This window comes from Solea solea, chromosome 10, assembly GCF_958295425.1.
Source record: "Solea solea chromosome 10, fSolSol10.1, whole genome shotgun sequence".
Taxonomy (NCBI): domain Eukaryota; kingdom Metazoa; phylum Chordata; class Actinopteri; order Pleuronectiformes; family Soleidae; genus Solea; species Solea solea.
Genome location: NC_081143.1, coordinates 27,132,395 through 27,154,968, shown reverse-complemented (window position 1 = coordinate 27,154,968; position 22,574 = coordinate 27,132,395). Strand labels below are relative to the sequence as shown.

Below are 22,574 nucleotides of genomic sequence, written 5' to 3'. Positions count from 1 at the left end.
TGCACAACGTTACCTTTAATGATGTCTCTCTCGCCAACAGTCCATCTCCGGCGTCCAGCAAGAGGTGACCCGTCAGTCTCGGGCCTTCCTGTCCTTTGAGCGCATGCCCGAAATCCAGCTGAGCCGGCGGCACTCGGACCACACCAAACCCTGGCTGTGGTTTGCCACCGTCAAGTCCCTGATCGGGAAGGGAGTGATGCTCGCCGTGATCCAGGGCCGCGTGGTGACCAACGCTCTTAACATCGCCAACGAGGACTGCATCAAGGTGGCCGCCGTCCTGAACAACGCCTTCTACCTGGAGGACCTGCACTACACCGTGGAGGGACGGGACACGCACTACTTCATCAAGACCAGCCTGCCGGAGAATGACCTCGGCGCGCTGCGGCTCACGTCCGGCCGGAAGTCACTGGAGAACGGCGTGAACGTCACGGTGTCCCAGTCCACGACGGTGATGAACGGCAGGACACGGCGCTTCGCCGACGTGGAGCTGCAGTACGGCGCGCTGGCACTCCATGTGCGCTACGGGACGACGCTGGACGAGGAGAAGGCACGGATCCTGGAGGCGGCGAGGCAGAGGGCGCTGTCGAGCGCCTGGGCCCGCGAGCAGCAGCGGGTGAGGGACGGCGAGGAAGGCGTGCGGCTGTGGACTGAGGGGGAGAAGAGGCAGCTGCTGAGCAGCGGCAAGGTTCTGGGCTACGATGGCTACTACGTGTTGTCTATAGAGCAGTACCCGGAGTTGGCGGACAGCGCCAACAACATGCAGTTCTTACGCCAGAGCGAGATAGGGAGGAGGTAACACAGCAACGGCTAAACGTCAAAATCACCACGCGGGACTGTCAAAGACTTCACAGAGAGTTCGGACTCCGCAGAAAACGGCTGCCTTGAGACTTAAAATTGGCCACTGAAGATGGCGGGCGCGGAAAAGTAGATGTAATAAAACACAAAATACAAGGAAATTCAAATTGTGAACGGTTTACAAAAAACTTTTTCATGAGCCTGGAAAAAGACCAATGCCTTGCTTTCTTGTTTTTATTTTTTATTTTTATAGTTGTTGGCGTCGCCTGTATTTTTCACAGCCTCTTTCTGCTTCTTCTTTTCTAATTTTTAACGTTGCATTACCGCCTCCTTCTGGATTGCCACGCCCCCTCTCTGTTCCGTCCCCTCTCTTTTGTCGCGTTCCAGTTGTCTTCAGAATTTCAGAACTCGGAAACGTGGGAGTGACCTCACAAACGCCGAATGAAATGCTAGTAGTTGTCATTCGCTGAGCACCTCCTGGATGTTTGTTGGTCCCGGTTGTAGTCGGAATTTCTAAGGTGTTAAATACCGCCTTTTTTTTTTTAATAAATCAACCAGAATTTTTACTCCGACTTCTCAAAGAACTCGGAGGTGGCGTTGCTCGAGTTCCGACCTCGGATGAAAATGAAACGGGAACATGCGTTGTTATAGAGGAGTTGACTCCTCCTTCTGGGTGGTTTGTTGGTCGGAATTTCTGAGGTGAGTGGTTGCGTTCCGTTATTTGTTTCGCATACACGCAAAGTACCGGCCGGCTTTGCTTTCCCAATTACTCAGGAATGCAGTCAAATCGGAGATGGCGTCACTCTCAGTTCAGACTTTCGACTTCCAACGTTTTATGGAGCGCAGCATTTCTTGCCTTTTTCGTTTTTTGTTTTTTTTAGCCCCCCTCCACCTGCCTTTACTTTACAAAACAGCCAATCTGCATGCCCCTCCCCTCTCTGTCTGTAGGGCGGGGCCAACCTTGGATCCCACCGTCCTCCTCCCTCCAAACATGGCGTCCTCTCGCGTGGAACAGTGCGACATGGACCGTACGCGGCGCGCGCCGAGACGAGCCCGCCGTGCATTTGTGGAAATCCTGGCGGATTGTGATTTTACTGACGCCGGGTTTGTGCGAGTACCCGGACGCGGTCGACTCTGGATCGCAGACTTTTGCGAGTGGGAAGAAAAAAAGGAAGAAAATCCTTTGTTTCCACTGTTGTCGAACTGTTGTGGACTTTCTCTGAGAGACAGACACAAAAAAAAAAAGACTACGATTTCTATGAAGGGTAAACAAAAATATATATATATGACTGATTTTTTTGTTTGTTTTTCTTTTTATATGATATAAACTTGCATTTGCTTCGGATATGGGGGGGGGTATAAAAATGATTTAAAAAAAAAAAAAGTGTTTACATACTATTATCCGTTACCACTATTACTGCTGTTACTGCACCACCGTCATCGGAATGGAATGGACTAAAAAGAAAAAACGACTTTGTTTCTTTTCATACGGATATCTAAATCAGTTACAGACTCAAACTCCTCCTCTTCTTCTTCATCATCCTCATCATCCTCAACATCATCCCCTTGTGTTAATACAGTTTAAAACAGCAGGAAGCTCCGCCTCTCAGAAGCGGAATCCTTCGCTTCTGTAAAAACTAAACAAAAAAATGTGACTCAAATGACTCATAAAACGCAAAAACCTTGTGCTTTCATTGGTGAAAAAAAAAAGGTAGTAGTATTGCTTGCAATAGAAACATGTTGTCATGGTTTTTTGGGAGTGGGAGAAGGGGAGGGGGGAGGGATTACCGCGAGTAGTTACGAATGTTTTTTTGGTTGTTTTTTCTCGCTCGCTTTCTCTTTAAAAAAACAAAAAAAGGGACAGAGCGTCAAAAACTAACAGTGGATGTTTTTTCTGTTATCGATTGTGTGGGTCAGTTTACTCTCGTGGAGGATTTTTTTGTGTGTACGTGTGTTTACTAAAGAGGGGGCGGCGACTTTAAATCATTTTTGAAAAAGGAGGTTCACGACGAGAGGGAACGCGTTTATCGCGACAAGTCATTTATTCGGGGAGAATGAAGACGTGTTTGACAGTGTTTTATGGTTTTGTTTTTGGGTTGTTTTTATTTTATTTTGAAGGTTGACAAAATTCCACTTATCCGTACATCAATATTAGTCTCAGAGAAAGTAATTTATGTACAGTGTTTCTACGGTAAAATTAAAAATCTTTGAAACTACTTGTTTATTTTTCTGTGTGTCAGGTTTTTTTTCCAGGGTCGGTTTTTTTTTCCGAGATTTTTTTTCAAGATCCGTTTTTACAAGATCTTTTTCAGGGTCTGTTTTTATGAGTTTTTTTTCGGGGTCTGATTTTACGAGATTTTTTTTGGGGAGGGTGTCTGTTTTTACGAGATTTTTTTAGGTTCTGTTTTAACAAGTTTTTTTGTGGGCTAGTTTCTACCCAAAAAATTTGGGGGTCTGTTTTTACAAGAGAAAAAAATTTCAGTGTCAGTACAATTTTTTTTGGGGGGGGGGGGTAAACCCAGTGTTTAAATGAAAACATCCAATAGGATCCAAAAGTCCATGTGTCCTTGAAAAAAATTTGGGGGGGTCTGTTTTTAAGATTTCTCACTTTTTCTCCAACCTCTGTCCACACACACGCTCACCAAAAGAATAAAGTGAATATTGCAACCACTTAAAGGGAATGTATTTCCCCCACCACAATGTCATGATTATCCTGAAAACATTATTTGCAATTCAGCATATTATTGCAATAATTACAAAAAAAACAAAGAGTCAATCTGCCTGGCACTTTGGTAAGAAAGAGAGATTTATTTTTTAAGAATCATGTATCATTACAAATCATGAGATTCTGATTGGAAAAGTGAAGGCTCTCCCTTGAGGCACTCCAAGATAAATGACTATGACTGTATGTAGAATAGATCCCCCCCAAAATTACAGTTACAGGTAACAGAAATTCAGTTTTTTATTGTGATGTACAATAAAAAAAAAAAATCATATAATCACCATCATCCGTGATACAGCTACATTAATCGATGTAATCTGTTAATAAATCTCACATCTCTTCAGCTTCTATCATAATAACTTTTGTGGGCACATTTGGAATTTGCGAGCCCCGCAAATAAAACGTGACGAGCAAATTTGTGGATTATTTACGGTCACAATCTGTAAAGAAATAAAAAGTTGTGGTAAACTAATGAAAATAAAGTAAAATTGTAAGCTTGTTAAAAAAAAATACATAGACATAAAATGTATATATATATATATATATATATATATATATATATATATATACACACACACATAAAATGTATAAACATTTTGGATCAACTAAAAACAGTTGCATACTCTTTATTTAGCCACCAGGGGGTGACAAATGGATTGATTTAAAGAGTGTTGACGTTATTTGTGCTGAATGCAAAAAAAGTACAAGGCTAAACAAAATATATATCAAATCTGGAATTGTCACGCTTGTCGTTTTTTAAGATCGTTTGATTTAGAAATGCTTCATGGTGCAGCTTTCAATCAGATCTTTTTGCATGTTAGTTTTTAAAAATAAAAATTAAATATATATGTGTACACATTAACCTAGACTGAAATTTTGGATAAATTCAGAAAGTGCAACCCATCTGTGGGCCCCCGACCCACACTTTGGGACCCACTGTGGATTTTTTGATTTTCTTTAAACCGTTAAAGCCATTTTCTTTCCAGAATATGAACGATGAAATCAATCATCGTACACACACACACACACACACACACAGTGAACATAAAGACTTAAAGTGACCCTTGACCTAAAGAATAGTTTAAAAAGATAAATAGCAGCATTACAAACCCCGCCCCCGGCCAAAAAACAGTTTAAACCCAGCGTTTAAATGAAAACATCCAACAGGATCCAAAAGTCCACATGTACTTGAGTTTTCCCTGTTTGGACAAAGGTCTCTCTTTTAGGTCTCGTCCCGCTCGTGCCCTTCTCTGACTACTCACCGTCTGACTGAGCAGCAGAAGCAGCAGCAGCAGCAGAAGCAGCAGCAGCAGCGCCCCCCACAGGTGAGCTGGTACGGCACCGTTCTTGAGGATTGTTGTCGTTGATGGAATTAAAATTGATGACAATCTCCGTCCTTTTGGGCTCAAACTGTCTGGGAAAAAAAAAACACACAGAATTTTTGAATAATTTCTTTCCATTTTATCATGACTAGTTATTCATTTGCATAATTAAAAACACGTTTTCTGAGTTTGCAGCTTCTTAATTGTGAATATTTTCTGGTTTCTTTGCTCTATGTTGACAAAAGAAATAAAAGTGAACTTTGGTATGTGGACGAAAGAAGAAAAGAAGACATTTGAGAACGTCATCATTTTCAGGTTTGGGAAACCATTTCTGACATTCTAAAGAATCAAAAATCAAACAAGTATTTTTTTGAATAATTAAAACAAGTTCTAATTTTTTCCACTTCTATAATGCGAATATGTTCTTTTTGGACAAAAACAAGGACATTTTAGAACGTCATTATTTCCAGGTTTGACAAACACAGATCAACATTTCCTGACATCTTAAGACCAAACAAGTATTTTTTTTTTTAATAAGTAAATCAAGTTTTCAGATTTCTTCTGCTTCATAAATGTGAATATTTTCTGTTGTTTTGCTCTACATGAACAAAAAAACAAAACACTTCACTACAGTCTGGTATCATGTCATGTCTTCTGTAGCAGGAAATCGAGTCGCGACTCACTTGCACTTTACTCCCGCCATGTCGAGCAGCCGTCTGGACGCCGTCATCTTTGGCGTGTCGTGGTACTTGTCCGAAAGATAAATCACCTCTCGGATCCCTGCACGAGGAAGAGAGCACAACTCATCATTAAGTCGGCGAATAAGTGATAATTCACAGAATGTTGACCCTCTTGTGATCATCAGGGCGTCTGTATTTATTTTGATTTTATGGATGTAGAATTGTCATAAAAAAAGTGTCAATGAATGAGTTCTTCTGCTCCTTTTGTTTCCCAGTTAACTTTCACTTTCCATATCTGGCAGATATTCACGGTACTGAGAATCTTCTCGTCTGTGATTGGACGCTTGTTCCCGCTGGAAGTTCTGGGTCAGTCTCAGCTGACATAGGGCGAAAGGCGGGGTCACACCCTGGCCAGACCATAGCTTTTGAATTTTCTAGATATCAAAAACGGTTTAGGGAGTTACAGTGACGAGAAGTACACGTGACCAATGCTGTCTGTGACGACAGGAAGGTTAAGAAAGTTTGCCGATATAAAAAAACACGGAAACAGTGTTGTGACGACGCATGCAAAAACTGTGGCCAGCACCGTCTATTCACGCCCCCGTTTGGAGTCGGTCCAAGATCAGTTTGGAACATCACTGAAAACGGGTCCAACAAGATGTGAGGACACGGTGGAACTCGCGTCTTGTTGGCATTAAACGCTGGAAAGTCTCTTTGCGCAGAAGAGAAACTCGGCTCAGCGCAGATTCTGAACTCCCTGCGACATTCACTTCACACCAGAGAACATTCAGTCTCTACTCGTCCCCTTTGAGCAGTGAACTAAAGAGACGTTATTCCCTTAATCGCAGTACTGAAGCGTCTTCTACACAAAAGAGGTGGAGACGGATATATCTTGGCTGATTTCTTTTGATGTTACACAAAGAAGCAGTGTGTTTCAGGTGTGCCTTAAAATACATCCACAGGTGTGTCTCTAATTAACTCAAATGTTGTCAATAGACATATCAGAAGCTTCCAAAGACATGACATCTTCATTTGGGCTTTCCCAAATTGTTAGGCATAATAATCGTAGTGTATGTAAACTTCTGACTTTGAAGAAAGTTAAATTCTGGCATTTAGCAAATAGAAATAATTTTGGCAACGGACCTAAAACAGGAAAAGTGAGGAAAAAAAGCACATGTGTCTTTTTATATAGTGTATGTAAACTTCTGGTTTCAACTGTATATATGTGTATATATATATGTGTATATATATATACACACACACACACATACACATACACATATATATATACACATATACATATATGTACATATATACACACATATACAAATATATACATATATGTATATATGTATACACATATATGTATATATCTCTCTCTCTCTATATATATATACATATATATACATATATATATATACACACATATATATATATATATATATATATATACACACACGTGTACGTACACACACATATACACTGGGGCTGCCAAGATTAGTCGACTAGTCACGATTACATTTAATTTTTATAATTATAATTTAATAATCAACGTAATCGCTTACTTTTTGAAGCTTTGTTTTTCTCTCAAAACTGCCGCTGCACCTTCCACCGTCTTGTCCGCCTTTCTGTCCTTGACGCACTTGCCGTGATGTCACAACAGTATCATGGCTTCCCGGCAACGGAGCTCAAAAGTTTGGGAGCATTTTACCAACATAAAAGGGAAGAACGCAAAATCTGCAAGGCAGAACTTGCCTTCCGTGGCAGTACGACAGCGATGCACGAGCATCTGAAAGACGATGATTGTAATAATCGTTTGTGGCAGCCCTAACACACACACACACCACCTGTGCTAAAAGAGAAAATGGCCACATATAAAACCAGTATAACGCAGAGTGTTCTGTTGTCGTTAGTTCTGGTGTAAACGCTCACCGGCCTGGATGATGAGCTTGGCACACTCGTTGCAGGGGAACAGGGCCACGTACATGGTGCAGCCTTTCACGTCGGCGCTGTTCTTGTTCATGATGGCGTTCAGCTCGGCGTGGCAGACTGTCGGACGCGGCGAGCAAACAACAAAGTTAAGCAGTGTCTGAATAGAGCAAATGTTAGAGTTGTGTATTTGGCAAATAACCCAGAAATAAGACTTTTTACCTGGACTTAAGACTGACCATTTAAAACCATGACCTTTATTATTAATTTAAACTCTTTCTATTTCATTTCAGAATCTTTCATTCACCTCCTGTTTTTGGTATTTTAGTATTTTTAGTTTTGAAACATAAAACCAGAGTGAGAAATGAGAAAAAGAACAGAAGAGGGCAGCTTTTCTATGGACAAAGTAACTGCTCATAACTTGTCCTGTAGCACCATCTACAGGACAGAGTTGAGCACTGCAGACAAGGGGGAGCACAACAACAACAACAACAAACTGGTCACCTCTAAAAACTTCTCACCGTATGGATATTTGGTGTCCAGTTGGTCTTCTGCGGAGCGTGACCAGGGCAGCAGGTCATCGTCACAACCGTTTGGCATTCTATTGTAACCAATGCCGACAATCTTATTCTCCTGGTTCACAATACAAGCTCCGACCTGCACGCACACACACACACACACACACACACACACGTCAAAAACTGTAGACACAAATCCACTCCGATCACAGCAAAAACCCGCAGTATTCCTTCACATTGTAAAGTTACACACACCTGCGAGCTTGGGTCTTTGCTCCTTTGGGCTGACAGAAAAGCTACAGCCATGAAATATTCGGGGCCTTCCAGGTAGTCGTCTCTCTTCTTGGTTGTGCCACTGGTTAAGTATCGAACAAAACAGAAAAAAGACACAGGAGTTCAATTACACTACACAGATCATCCCCAAGCAGAACAATTCTGTCCGTTTACACAGAGATTCTATGTGTACTATGTTTGAGGTTATCGCTGGAGAAGCCTGTAACTAAATTAAAACAGGTTTCTCTGATTTTTCTGCTTCTTAAGTGAGGATATTTTCTGGATTGTTTTCTCCATTTAACAAAGAAACTGGTTTGTGGACAACAATAAACACACTGTAGACTATTTTTAGTGTGGCATGTGTCATCTTGCATTCTTTTAGGTGTTTTGTTGAGGCAGTGATGAGGCATCATTTTTTTAATGTCTGACACAATGAAAACAGTAAAAAAACCAGTTTTTCAGGGCGTCAACTGGGAATTATTTCAATCATTTTCTCGATTACTCATTTTGTTGTTTCAGAAAGTATTGATGTTCTCACACGTCCACAAACTAAAATAATAAAACTTTAATGATCAAACCAGTAAACATTCACATTGAAGAAGCTGAAAAAAAAAAAAACCCAACAAACTGATTAACGAATTATGAAAATAATAATAAACTAATCACGATATCAAAGTTATTCTTCTCCACACACAATAATAGTGTTGAGTAGGTATGGAAGGACAAAATTTACCCATCTAAAATTTTTTTTAATACGTGTAAAACCGTGCTTTGATTGTAGTGTTGTTCTAAAAATGTTTATACTATTTTATCACTTTGTTTGTTGTTTACGACTAAACTGTTACATTTGATCAACTGGCAGACGAAAAAAGAGAAGGAAATTGGATAAAAGATCATCGGCACCGCTGTATGTTAATACAATATAGCATCAGCTATCAAAAAGGTCTAAAAATGATCATGATAAATATCATTTGACTTATTAACATTGACTTCATTGTGGCGTTGAACTAATTAAATAGTAAAAAAAAAAAAAAAAAAAAACTTTTAAAATAGTTTGAAAAGGTGTCTTCAAATCAAAACATATTGAACCTCGAACCTACTAATAACAAGAGCAATACAGTATATCGCGATTGAATCCAGTTTTTTTTGTCTGTTTTAAGTACTTTTACCAGTAACACTCTGAATGGCAGAAATACCTATTAAGTAAAACATTGTATTTTTCCGACATTATTTAAATTGTTCACGTCAAATTGAACTGTGTGTGTGTGTGTGTGTGTGTGTCTTACCCGTTCTGCAGCTTCACTTCGTCCATATTTCGCGTGTTTTTCTCCACACAAACACACACACGCGTGTATTTTTCCTCAACACAAACGTTCGTTGACAAACAAAAGTGCAAATGTGGAAGCCGGAGGAGAAATCTCCCGTCTTATTTCCATGCTCATTTAAATAAATGAAAGAAACTTTATTGACAAAATCACAGTGAACACCCAGAGAACCATGTAAACAGAGCAGTTTTCCCAAACCTCTGTGCGCATTGCATTGGAAGTGATCATGTTTACTACTCTCCACCAGATGGCAGCATATAGAGAAAAAACATGCTATTTTAACTATATGGTACTGTCAAGTGTTGCTGCTTATCACAGGCTGTAATAATTCAAAACAATGTCTTTTGACATTGTGTACTATATTGAAAAAACTTATATTTACTTTTTATCTAAAAACATGGTGGCATCATGAAAAAAGACCTGGCATTTAAAGGTTTTTGTCCTCACCACTTCTAAAAAATGTTATCAATTTATCATTAACACTCGAACTACCGTAAATGATGTACCTCTTTGGCGTAGGTCTTCCTCTTGAAATAATTTCCTTCATTTCTCCAAACGATCGCCGTGAAAAGTGCACATGAAGAAGATCAGAAACATGATGGATCGGTGGTGTTAATGCAGTGGCCATAGCTTACTACAAAACCCGCCAAAGGTTCAAACGTCGTTGATGACAACAGCGGGGGCTAGCGCCAGACACACCGCTGGGTCTGGGGCGTTCCGTCACTATGCATCTGGCTGATGACACACGTCAGTCAAAGTTATAACCAAATAGGAAATGGCAGCTTCAATGAAAGGCCAGCAATGCTACTAGAGCAGGTCCACGGAGCTATGATGCGTTTAATGACATCCAGGAAAATCCAGCTCAGCTTCACAAAAAATAACCATATTCTTTCTGGAAATATAACATAATGAAAAAGTAATTGAATTCAGACACGTTCAGACACGCATTAATTTGATTATTAAAAATAATAATAATTATTATAATAATAATAATAATACTAATACTAATAAATGCTTTTTTGATATTGTCAGGGCCAGCAGAGAAGGCCCTGCTGGCCCCGACAGCCCACCACTGAACATTTGTGGGCACATTTGGAATTTGCGAGCAAATGTGTGGTTAATTTACTGTCACATCTGTAAAGAAATAAAAAGTTGTGGTAAACTAATGAAAATAAAGTAAAATTGTATGTGTGTTAAAAAAAATGCATACAAATTTGCAGTTGCATACTCTTTATTTAGCCACCAGGGGGTGACAAATGGATGGATGTAAAAAGTGTTGACGTTATTTGTGCTGAATGCAAAAAAAGTACAAGGCTAAACAAAATATATATCAAATCTGGAATTGTCACGCTTGTCATTTTTTTTAAATCGTTTGATTTAGAAATGCTACATGGTGCAGCTTTCAATCAGAGAGAACTTTTTGCATGTTATTTTTTAAAAATTAAAATTTAATATATATATGTGTACACATTAACCTAGACTGAAATTTTGGATAAATTCAGAAAGTGTGTTTTGGGGACCCAAAACAAACATTTCTGCAACCATCTGTGGGCCCCCGACCTACACTTTGCGACCCACTGTGGATTTTTTTTTTTTTTTTTTAAACCGTTGGCCGCTTTTTTTTCCAGAATATGAACGATGAAATCAATCATCGTACACACACACACACACACACACACACACACACACACACACACACTCACTCACTCACTCACACAGTGAACATAAAGACTTAAAGTGACCCTTGACCTAAAGAATATTTTAAAAAGATAAATAGCAGCATTACAAACCCCGCCCCCCGGCCAAAAAACTGTTTAAACCCAGTGTTTAAATGAAAACATCCAACAGTATCCAAAAGTCCACGTGTACTTGAGTTTTCCCTGTTCGGACAAAAGTCATCAAAAGTCTCTCTTTTAGGTCTCGTCCCGCTCGTGCCCTTCTCTGACTACTCACCGTCTGACTGAGCAGCAGAAGCAGCAGCAGAAGCAGCAGCAGCAGCAGCAGCAGCAGCAGCAGAAGCAGCAGAAGCAGAAGCAGAAGAAGCAGCAGCAGCAGCAGCAGCAGCAGAAGCAGCAGAAGCAGCAGAAGAAGCAGCAGCAGCAGCAGCAGCAGCGCCCTCCACAGGTGAGCTGGTACTGCACTGTTTTTGAGGACTGTTGTCGTTGATGGAATTAAAATTGATGACAATCTCCGTCCTTTTGGGCTCAAACTGTCTGGAAAAAAAACACACACACACACACACACACAGAATTTTTGAATAATTTCTTTCCATTTTATCATGACTAGTTATTCATTTGCATAATTAAAAACAAGTTTTCTGAGTTTGGAGCTTCTTAATTGTGAATGATTTTCTGGTTTCTTTGCTCTATGTTGACAAAAGAAATAATTTAAAGTCAATTAACTTTGGTTTGTGGACAAAAGAAGAAAAGAAGACATTTGAGAACGTCATCATTTTCAGGTTTGGGAAACAATTTCTGACATTCTAAAGATCAAACAAGTATTTTCTTTAATAATTAAAACAAGTTCTAATTTTTTCCACTTCTTTAACGCGAATATGTTCTTTTTGGACAAAAACAAGGACATTTTAGAACGTCATTATTTCCAGGTTTGACAAACACGGATCAAAAAGTATTTTTTTTAATAAGTAAATCAAGTTCATAAATGTGAATATTTTCTGTTGTTTTGCTCTACATGAACAAAAAACAAAACACACGTCTTGTATCATGTCATGTCTTCTGTAGCAGGAAATCGACTCACTTGATCTTTACTCGCGCCATGTCGAGCAGCCGTCTGGACGCCGTCATCTCTGGCTTGTCGTGGTACTTGTCCGAAAGATAAATCACCTCTCGGATCCCTGCACGAGGAAGAGAGCACAACTCATCATTAAGTCTGCGAATAAGTGATAATTCACAGAATGTTAAATTGTTCAAATTTTGACCCTCTTGTGATCATCAGGGCGTCTGTATTTATTTTGATTTTATGGCTGTAGAATTGTCATAAAGAGATGTTATTCCCTTAACCGCAGTACTGAAGCGTCTTCTACACAAAAGAGGTGGAGACGGATATAACTGGCTGATTTCTTTTGACTTTCCCATGATGTTACACAAAGAAGAAGTGTGTTTCAGGTGTGCCTTAAAATACATCCACAGGTGTGTCTCTAATTAACTCAAATGTTGTCAATAAACATATCAGAAGCTTCCAAAGACATTACATCTTCATTTGGGCTTTGGGCTTTTGTTAGGCATAATAATAGTATGTAAACTTCTGACTTTGAAGAAAGTAGTATTCTGGCATTTAGCAAATAGAAATCATTTTGGTAAATGGCCACATATAAAACCTGTATAACGCAGAGTGTTCTGTTGTCGTTAGTTCTGGTGCAAACACTCACCGGCCTGGATGATGAGCTTGGCGCACTCGTTGCAGGGGAACAGGGCCACGTACATGGTGCAGCCTTTCACGTCGGCGCTGTTCTTGTTCATGATGGCGTTCAGCTCGGCGTGGCAGACTGTCGGACGCGGCGAGCAAACAACAAAGTTAAGCAGTGTGTGAATAGAGCAAATGTTAGAGTTGTGTATTTGGCAAAAAACCCAGAAATAAGACTTTTTACCTGGACTTAAGACTGACCATTTTAAACCATGAACTTTATTATTAATTTAAACTCTTTCTACTTCATTTCAGAATCTTTCATTCACCTCCTGTTTTTGGTATTTTAGTATTTTTAGTTTTGAAACATAAAACCAGAGTGAGAAATGAGAAAAAGAACAGAAGAGGGCAGCTTTTCTATGGACAAAGTACTGTAACTGCTCATAACTTGTCCTGTAGCACCATCTACAGGACAGAGTTGAGCACTGCAGACAAGGGGGAGCACAACAACAACAACAACAACAACAAACTGGTCACTTCTAAAAACTTCTCACCGTATGGATATTTGGTGTCCAGTCGGTCTTCTGCGCAGCGTGACCAGGGCAGCAGGTCATCATCACAACCGTTTGGCATCCCATTGTAACCAATGCCGACAATCTTATTCTCCTGGTTCACAATACAAGCTCCGACCTGCACACACACACACACACACACAGATACTTAAAGCCTTGGTACGTAACTTCTGTTGCTTGTTGTCAACGTTATTTTTCTGCCTCCGTTTGTTCTCTTTGAACAAAAACAGTCAGTGCTTTTACATATATGTTAAAAGCCTGATTTGAGTCGAACTAAGACAATAATTCGGTTTGCTTAATGTCATGTAAACATGTTAGTCAGACTAAAATCGAGCCAGTCTAGTCAGACTAACATACCGGGATAATGCAATTCATAGTCCGATTACTCCTGCATGTATACTAGGGCTGAACGATTTTGAATAAATATCTAATTGTGATTATTTTGACAGGAATTACGATTGCGATATCAGAGGGAATTGTCATTTTTACATCATTATTCACGTTTTCATTCGAAAAACATATTTAAAATGATTACTGAGTGATATTTGTGCAGATCTGTGAGAAACAAATATGTTCTCTTCAGTGTGTAGAATAAGAGTTGTATCGATCTGGAAAATAACTCTTTTAAAGTTATACTTTGATACACATTTTGGCTTTAACAGATATTGCACCTCCAGTATTTTGATTTCGATAAAATTTCGATCAATTGTTTAGCCCTAATGTTTACGCTTAGTCGGACTGGAGTCAGACTAAGACAATAATTCTGTTTTCTTAACGTCATGTAAACACGTTAGTCTGACTAAAATTGACTTCTGTTTTGGTTTTTTCATTGTTGCGCGTCTGGGCCGCAGTGTCAGTGAAAGAGTGTCGCTGTATCTCGGCTCCATGCTTCTTTGTTAGGTCGTCTGGAGTTACGCCTTTTCGTACCACCTACTTGACATTATTTAACATTTAAATAATCAGAATTTGAACATCTGTGAATCAATGTCGCCGAAAGATACACATCTGAACTTGTTCAATGGGACTGAACCATGTTATGTTTAAGATGCTGCCTAATCTGTAATCTGGATCAGACCTGGATGAACTCAAGTCTGACTGTAGAGTGTCTGATCCCAGGGATGCACGATATTATTGGCACAATAACGGTATCAGCGATAGTAGCTTTAAAATGTATTATCGGATATTGAAACAATGAAGGACATTTATATTGGCATTTGCTGCGACACAAGTATGAAAATTATTATTTTAATTTCACCACAGGAGAGACAAATATATACATCAGTAATAGTATCGGTTATCGGCCCTAGCACTCCCAATATCGGCATATCGGACATTAGCATCTGCATCCCAAGCGTACACAAAATTTTATTTTTTGTGTGATGTCATTGAATGGGAACATATTTGGGTGATATTAAATTTCTGTTCTGAATCTGAATGATTCGTCAAAAACTGTAGACACAAATCCACTCCGATCGCGGTAAAAACCCGCAGTATTCCTTCACATTGTAAAGTTACACACACCTGCGAGCTTGGGTCTTTGCTCCTTTGGGCTGACAGAAAAGCTACAGCCATGAAGTATTCAGGCCATTCCAGGTAGTCGTCTCTCTTCTTGGTTGTGCCACTGGTTAAGTATCGAACAAAACAGAAAAAAGACACAGGAGTTCAATTACACTACACAGATCATCCCCCAAGCAGAAAAATTCTGTCCGTTTACACAGAGATTCTATGTGTACTATGTTTGAGGTGCACTGCGTTATCGCTGGAGAAGCCTGTAACTAAATTAAAACAGGTTTCTCTGATTTTTCTGCTTCTTAAGTGTGGATATTTTCTGGATTGTTTTCTCCATTTAACAAAGAAACTGGTTTGTGAACGACAATAACCACACTGTAGACCAGGGGTGTCAAACTCATTTTTGTTCAGGGGCCACATACAGCACAATTTGATCTCAAGGGGGCTGGGCCGGACCAGTAAAAATAGTAAAATAATAGCATAATAACCTATGAACAACAAGAACTCCTTTGTTTTTTCTCCTTTGTTTTACATTTAATGAAGGATAATTTTACAAAACATGACATTTCTTGAGAAATATAAGTGCAATTTCAACAATATCATGCCTAAATTTACTATTTACACAGCACAATGGATCTATAAAGGCACAAACATTTAGTCACGGGTATCTGCAGCATTTGACATTACGTTTAGATTAGTGTAAAATTTTAACACATTCATCCTGTGGGCCGGATTGGACCCTCTGGCGGGCCGGTTCTGGCCCCCGGGCCGTATGTTTGACAACCCTGCTGTAGACTATTTTCAGTGTGGCATGTGTTATCTTGCATTCTTTTAGGTGTTTTGTTGAGGCAGTGATGGATGATGAAACTGGTTCTGAGCAGCTGTATCTTGTAGAGTAAAAAAAACCTGTTTTTTAGGGCGTCAACCAGCAATTATTTGAACAATTTTCTCGATAACTAATTTTGCTGTTTCAGAAAGTATTGATGTTCTCACATGTCCACAAACTAAAATAATAACATTTTAAACGATCAAACCAGTAACATTGAAGAAGCTGAAAAACAAAAAAAAACAACAACACTCAAACTGATAATACGTGTAAAACTGTGCTTTGATTGTAGTGTCGTTCTAAAAATGTTTATACTATTTTATGTATCAGTTTGTTTGTTTTTTTTACAATTAAACTGTTACATTTGATCAACTGGCAGACAAAAAAAGAGAAGGAAATTGGATAAAAGATCATCGGTACCGCTGTATGTCAATATAATATCGCATCAGCCATCAAACATGTCTAATAATTATCATGATAAATATCATTTGACTTATTAACATTGACTTCATTGCGGCTTTGAACGTATTAAATAGTAAAAAAACACACAAAAAAACCTTTTAAAATAGTTTGAAAAGGTTTGTTCCAATCAAAACATATCGAACCTCGAACCTACTAGAACCGTGTGTGTGTGTGTGTGTGTCTTACCCGTTCTGAAGCTTCACGTCGTCCATATTTCGCGTGTTTTTCTCCACACAAACACACACGTGTGTATTTTTCTCGACACAAACGTTCGTTGACGGTAAAAACAAAAAAAAAAGTGCAAAAGCGGAAGCCGGAAGCCGGAAGAGAAATCTCCCGCGTCTTCTTTCCATGCTCATTTAAATAAATGAAATAAACTTTATTGACAAAATCACAGCGAACACCCAGAGAACCATGTAAACAGTGCAGTTACCAATCCTTAGGCTCTGCTGTGCGCATTGCATTTGAAGTGATCATGTTTACTACTCTCCACCAGATGGCAGCATATAGAGAAAAACATGCTATTTTCACTATATGGTATTGTCAAGTGTTGCTGCTTATCACAGGCTGTAATAATTTAAGACAATGTCTTTTATCGTTGTATGTATTATATTGAAAAAACTTATATTTACTTTTTATCTAAAAACATGGTGGCATCATGAAAATAAACAGGCATTTAAAGGGTATATATATATGTATGTGTATGTGTATATATGTATGTGTATATATATATATATATATATATGTTACATTACATGTCATTTAGCAGACGCTTTTATCCAAAGCGACTTACAATGGAATTGATTACAATCAGCCAGGGGTGGAGTCGAACTTGCGACCATTGCGACCATGATGCCCACTGAGCCACTCCACCCTATATACATATATATATTTAAATACATATACATATATATACAGTATACATATATATATGTATTAGTATTTGATATCAATAATTAAGTCAGATGTCAGTTGAAAGGACAGTAGAACATAATAACGTAGAATATTTCTTATCTCTATAGCTAGCTTTTTAAAAGCCATTTTTTGTGCTAAACGGTACTAGTGTGACTGATATTAGACCAGGACGTCCCATTGCAACCCATTCAAACCCAAGTTTTTTGATAATTTTGTAGTACAACGGCGTTACAGTTCTGCGCAAAGAGTAAATGTGCATACGATTTTATTTAGTATAAAATGATATAAGAGTTAGGACAAAATTAATAAACATGTTTTCATGACACAGAGTCAAAAAAAAGTTTGAAAAAATACAATTAAAAAACAAAGCAGTGCACATGATATTGTATATATATATATGTATGTATGTGTACACATACTTTGTGCCACACACCAAACACACAAATCTGCTCCAACAGTGAGAGAGAAGAACAGAAAAACGAAAAACAAGAGGCGAGTTTATGAGCTGAATTAAAGGGATAGTTCACGTTTTTTCCATAGTATATTTGTATGAGGCATGGCTGCTAGCAGAGGAAAGGCACATTTCACATGTAATGCTAATCCCGTGCAAATAGGCAATGTGTCAATATTTTAGGAATTGAGCAAACACAAACATGAAATACAAAAATACAAAAACTGCAAATAAAATATAGATTTAATTCCAAAATATTGTATTTTATTTTTTTGAAAGTTTGTTTGAAATGATCAGGAATTTTGTTTTCACAAAATTGCCTGCTGATTGGCTACTGAGTTTTGGAGTTTTTGGCCCGGAAGTCATCACAGGCTTGGAGTCGCTGTTTGCTCAATTCATAAAGTGTTGTTTGACAATATTGACACAAATCTAATTCCAGAATAGACCAGCATTAAATAATGTGCATAAATCTTCCCTAATCTACTGTTTACAAATTGTTTTCCACGGGATTTGATCGAGGCGCTACGTTGACGTGTGTCTGCACTTGTGATACCAAGAAGCAGCAAATTTGATCCACTGCTGCCCTGTTAGTAAGTTCAAATGTGTTGTTTTGTCACTTTGGCTTGTTTGAAACCGCAGTGACACAAACTCTCCACACGAGGAAGCAGCAGACCAGCAGCTCCCGTGTGCTTGTGAGCCAAAAAACTGCTGATTTTCTCTGATGTACTTTGGTGCGGGAGAGTGAGTGGTTTAGAAAATTAAATTACCGGTCAGTAATTAAGATTTAATAAGGTGATTCTTTTTGTTAAGGGGTTTTCCCTCAAGTGTTCTAACGGAGAACAAACATGTACACGAAAACACCTGAACTATCCCTTTAACTAGACACTATTAATATCACCGCATTCATTTTTCACACAAGTCAAGAAGAATTTCCTCCTCTCTGTTAGTTCATTCGTTAGTGAGTCATACTTGTTGTTATTTTATATAATCATCTAAAATTCAGATCTAGACAGACAGTGGTTAAAACAAACAAACAAACAAACAAACAAACAACAAATGTCAGGTAGCGTGCTGGATCGCCCCCCGTCCCGATCAACCGCCCTGACGAGACGCGGTCCATCCATCACCTGTGCCGCTCCAGTGCTTGATCAGTGCAGGTTGGGGGGGATGAGAGCTTGAGGCGTGGATGGAGCACCTTCAGTGAGAGACTATCAAAGACAAAGAAAGAGAGAGTCAGTGTCCAGAACAGAGGAAATGACCTACACTGTAAAAAGCACCGTCTAAATTTTGATCGTGCCAATTTGGGTGGATTGAACCTGTTAAACTGAAAAGGTTCAAAGGGACAGAGAGTGACTCTTGCAGACGGTCATATAAGTCTGGGCACACACAGTTGGCAGCGCTCCTTTGCAGATTCCCTCCGCACGCAGTAGGATAGCGCTACAACCAATCAGAGCCAGGAAGAAGGTGACGTACGTAGTCAGAGTTTGGATTTTGATTAAATTTACTACCGCTCGGGTGCGTCTAGATTTCTAGGGCTAAAGCGGGTTAATATTCTTCAAACAACATAAATAATCTTACACAATCTGTACTCTCAAAACAAGACCGACAAAAAAAACTTTTTTGGCTTAATGTTTTCTTTTGTTTTTATAATTCGGGTCTGGAGTCCGTTAGCGTTGGTGTTCCGTGTCTGATCAGAAAGAAAGAAAGGTTTTGTTCCTGAGTTTGTTTTTTTTTGTTCTGATGACCACAGTGTGTGTGTGTGTGTGTGTGTGTGAGTGAGTGTGCGTGAGTGTTGTTTTTTCCGTCTTCCTTTCCTCAGCGTTGTGTGGGAAACTCAGCTGTTTGTATTTATCAGCAGATGTTTCGTATGAGCGGTTAAAGCTTTTTTATTTTTCATTATTATTTGTTTGTTTTTGTGAAACAACACAAAACAACAATTTCAGGGCAAAACTAAAAATATAACAGGGTCGACACTGGGTGATTTATGTTAAGACGCTAAACAGTGTTATGAGAATGAACGTGCGTTGGGAGTAACTCACAGAATACTGTCCAAAGTTGTGTCTCTGTCTGAAGAGCAGGAAGCACTGGCAGGCAGAGATGGACATTTGAGCCAGAGTGAAGAGGAGCAGGGACGACTTCAGTCCAATGCTCAGCTTCTGTTGTCACACACACACACACAGCAGAGGGGAGACGAGGAAAACACAGTATTTAACAACAACATCTGACCTATGTATGTATATATATATATATATATATATATATATATATATACATACATGCATAAGATTTTACTTTTTTTAAAGTCTAAAAGAGTGAGACACTAACCGTAGCATAGAATAAATCCTGACAGTGGTCTTCGATCAAGCGACACGGCACCACCGGATTCTTCTGCATGTCCACAGAGTAGATGATGACAGCGACCAGAGACAGCACGATGGACAGCGCGCTGGCCGCCAAACACGTCTGCAGCTGAGGACACGGACAAACATGGCACTCATTTTCAAAAAGTGGGGGCATTTTCATCTAGGAGTTATGTTATGCCAAATGTACGCATGCCACATCCTTTCGGTGAGGACAGTTATGGTCACAGAAAGGTTACATTTCAAATTTGACTCACAATCTTTAGGTTGCAGTGTTTGTCCAAGACAATGGCGACCACTCCTGCTGTGATGAACTGCACACACACACACACACACACACACACACACACACACACGGAGAGAGGAGTTGCATTAATGTGAAATAATTATGATAAATATTATATTTTCACACGATATCAGTTTGATCGGCAGTGACGGTGAAGTCTCACCATCAGGCCGCTCCACCAGGGAACTCCCAGTCTGACCACGTCAGTGACGTTAGTTAAAAGCAGTGGGAGGGAGTAGGAAATGACCATCAGCCCCAGCATCACCTGACTCACCTGTTACACACACACACACACACACACAAGAAAACACTTTTATTTTAAAAGAATAATAATGATTTTTTTGGTGCAGAATTTTCAGATCTTTTCTTTTGGAGCCAAATATTCTGGCCACCGTCGCTCCCTGACGTCCTCAGGGTCCTGAGGTTGTTGCAATCTGCAGGGTCACCATTAGATGTCACTAATTCTTACACAGCGAACGTCTGAAGCTGCAGTCTGTTCCATTTTAAAAGACGTGAGACTTCATTTGTAGTCCCTTCTTCTTCATCGTCTTTGTCTTTTTCCTAATTTTTCTTCATTTTCGTCTTTGCCTTTGTCTTCTTCATCATCTTCATCTTCTTTATCTCCTTCATCTTCATCGTCTTTGTCTACTTCTTCATCTTCATCGTCTTTTTCTTCATCTTTTTTTTCTTCTTCGTCTTCTTCATTTTCATCTTCATCGTCTTTGTCTTCTTCATCGTCTTCATCTTCTTCATCGCCTTTGTCTTCCACAATTTCCACACACACATGAATGGAAAACCGATTTGAACCCAGCTCACTCTGAGGCCTCACCGAGTCGTCAAACTTGAACGTAGAGACACGGTTGGAACTTTAAATGGGTCACATGATGCAGGACTTTTTACAGACTCACCCCCAGAGATTTGGGCTCTCCTCTCTGGACGGCAGCGTGCAGAAGCTGCTGTCGGTCAGTGAGCTTGACAGCGTTCACGTCCTCCTGCACCTGCACTGTCAGATCTCTGGAGACGGACACGGCCATCACCTGCAGAGAGAGAGACGACACCAGCAGAGGTCACTCTTCACCACTACACCGTCACAGGTGTGTCCAAAATCCGGATCAGATTTTAGGACATATGGACATTTTCAGAAAGTGAAGAATTCTGAGATTCTGAGATTCTAGTTAGCATTCTGACTTCAATTTGACTTTAATGTTGAATTCTAAGACTTCGGACAATAATCCCAGAATTCTGACTTCTCTCAGAATTCAGATTTTTTTCCCCTCAGACGTCTGATTTTACTTCAGAATTGTGAAGAATTTTAATCTCAGAATTCTGCAATTATGAATCATAATTCTCTCAGGATTCTGACTTCTTTTCTTTCTCATAATTCTGACTTTAATCTCAGGATTATGTTGTTTTTCTCTCCAGAATTGTGATTATAATCTCAGAAATCTAATTTAGATTTTTTCCCCCCTCAGACTTATGATTTTATCTCAGAATTGCGCTTGCAATCTCATAATTCTCACTTTAATCTCAGGATTAGGTTGTTTTTCCCTCAGAATCGTGACTTTAATCTCAGAATTGGGACTGTAATCTCAGAATTCTCACTTTAATCTCAATATTAGGTTGGTTTTCCCTCAGAATCGTGACTTTAATCTCAGAATTGTGATTGTCTTTTTTTCCCTGTTTCTCTCTCAGAATTCTGAGATTAAAGTCACAATTCTGACTTTTTTTAAAATGTTGTTTTTCACACAAAATACCACACGTGACCCTAATCCTCTTCCGTACATATGGATGAGTGAAGCAATGGCACGTTTTTCCCCTCCTCGAAAACTGGTGCCGTTATTCGGACATAAACAGTAACAGGAGTGAACGCGGCGCACGAGAACACGGTGATGATAGTAAAGTCCTTTAGTTATTTATTTATTTACTCCGTGCGCGACCGGAAATTCCATCCCCGCGCGCGTCTTTACGCACAGATGGATGCTATTGCGCAAACTTGCACAGGGTTTCGCACCTTGGGTTTGTTTTATTCTTCACGCTGCACACGGACCGCGTGAGACGTTCACGCGCATTTGAGACTGAAAACATCCTCTGATGCTGATTTTTTTTATTTTTGTTAAAGATAACACACGCACACACAAACCCTCAGTCCTACCTTTTTTTTCTTTTTTTCTCCTCCACTTTCCGGAAAGAGTGGATCAGTGTGTCCTCTTCTTCTATGGACTTCTGTCGACCACTCGTGATTTTTAATGCACCTCCATATGTAGAG

At 39.4% G+C, this 22,574-nt stretch overlaps 4 protein-coding genes across 9 annotated transcripts in view; 1 reads left to right on the top strand and 3 right to left on the bottom strand.

Moving 5' to 3' along the window:
- LOC131467035 (teneurin-3) overlaps positions 1-3,011 on the top strand; it is a 566,025-nt gene extending 563,014 nt beyond the window's left edge. For all 6 annotated transcript variants that reach the window (XM_058640717.1, XM_058640715.1, XM_058640716.1 and 3 more), the window contains one exon: positions 41-3,011. In XM_058640717.1, coding sequence (XP_058496700.1) covers positions 41-796 — 756 coding nt within the window. In that variant the 3' untranslated portion in view covers positions 797-3,011. The remainder of the gene's footprint in view (positions 1-40) is intronic.
- Positions 3,012-4,129: 1,118 nt separating this feature from the next.
- On the bottom strand, positions 4,130-10,285 carry LOC131467109 (deoxycytidylate deaminase-like). Its single transcript, XM_058640837.1, has 6 exons — positions 9,526-10,285; positions 8,222-8,321; positions 7,970-8,105; positions 7,452-7,568; positions 5,523-5,619; positions 4,130-4,931 (listed from the first exon to the last, which is right to left on the bottom strand). The coding sequence occupies exons 1-6, from the start codon at positions 9,549-9,551 to the stop codon at positions 4,772-4,774; spliced, it is 636 nt and encodes a 211-aa protein (XP_058496820.1). The 5' UTR covers positions 9,552-10,285; the 3' UTR covers positions 4,130-4,771.
- A 492-nt stretch (positions 10,286-10,777) lies between these two features.
- LOC131467100 (deoxycytidylate deaminase-like) lies at positions 10,778-16,624 on the bottom strand. Its single transcript, XM_058640826.1, has 6 exons — positions 16,483-16,624; positions 15,021-15,120; positions 13,482-13,617; positions 12,953-13,069; positions 12,322-12,418; positions 10,778-11,777 (listed from the first exon to the last, which is right to left on the bottom strand). Exons 1-6 carry the CDS (start codon positions 16,506-16,508, stop codon positions 11,510-11,512), a joined length of 744 nt encoding a protein of 247 aa, XP_058496809.1. The 5' UTR covers positions 16,509-16,624; the 3' UTR covers positions 10,778-11,509.
- Positions 16,625-17,459: 835 nt separating this feature from the next.
- tmem176 (transmembrane protein 176) lies at positions 17,460-22,558 on the bottom strand. Its single transcript, XM_058640840.1, has 7 exons — positions 22,461-22,558; positions 21,217-21,345; positions 20,472-20,582; positions 20,280-20,336; positions 19,988-20,131; positions 19,702-19,818; positions 17,460-18,870 (listed from the first exon to the last, which is right to left on the bottom strand). The coding sequence occupies exons 2-7, from the start codon at positions 21,340-21,342 to the stop codon at positions 18,811-18,813; spliced, it is 615 nt and encodes a 204-aa protein (XP_058496823.1). The 5' UTR covers positions 21,343-21,345; positions 22,461-22,558; the 3' UTR covers positions 17,460-18,810.
- Positions 22,559-22,574: the final 16 nt, after the last annotated feature.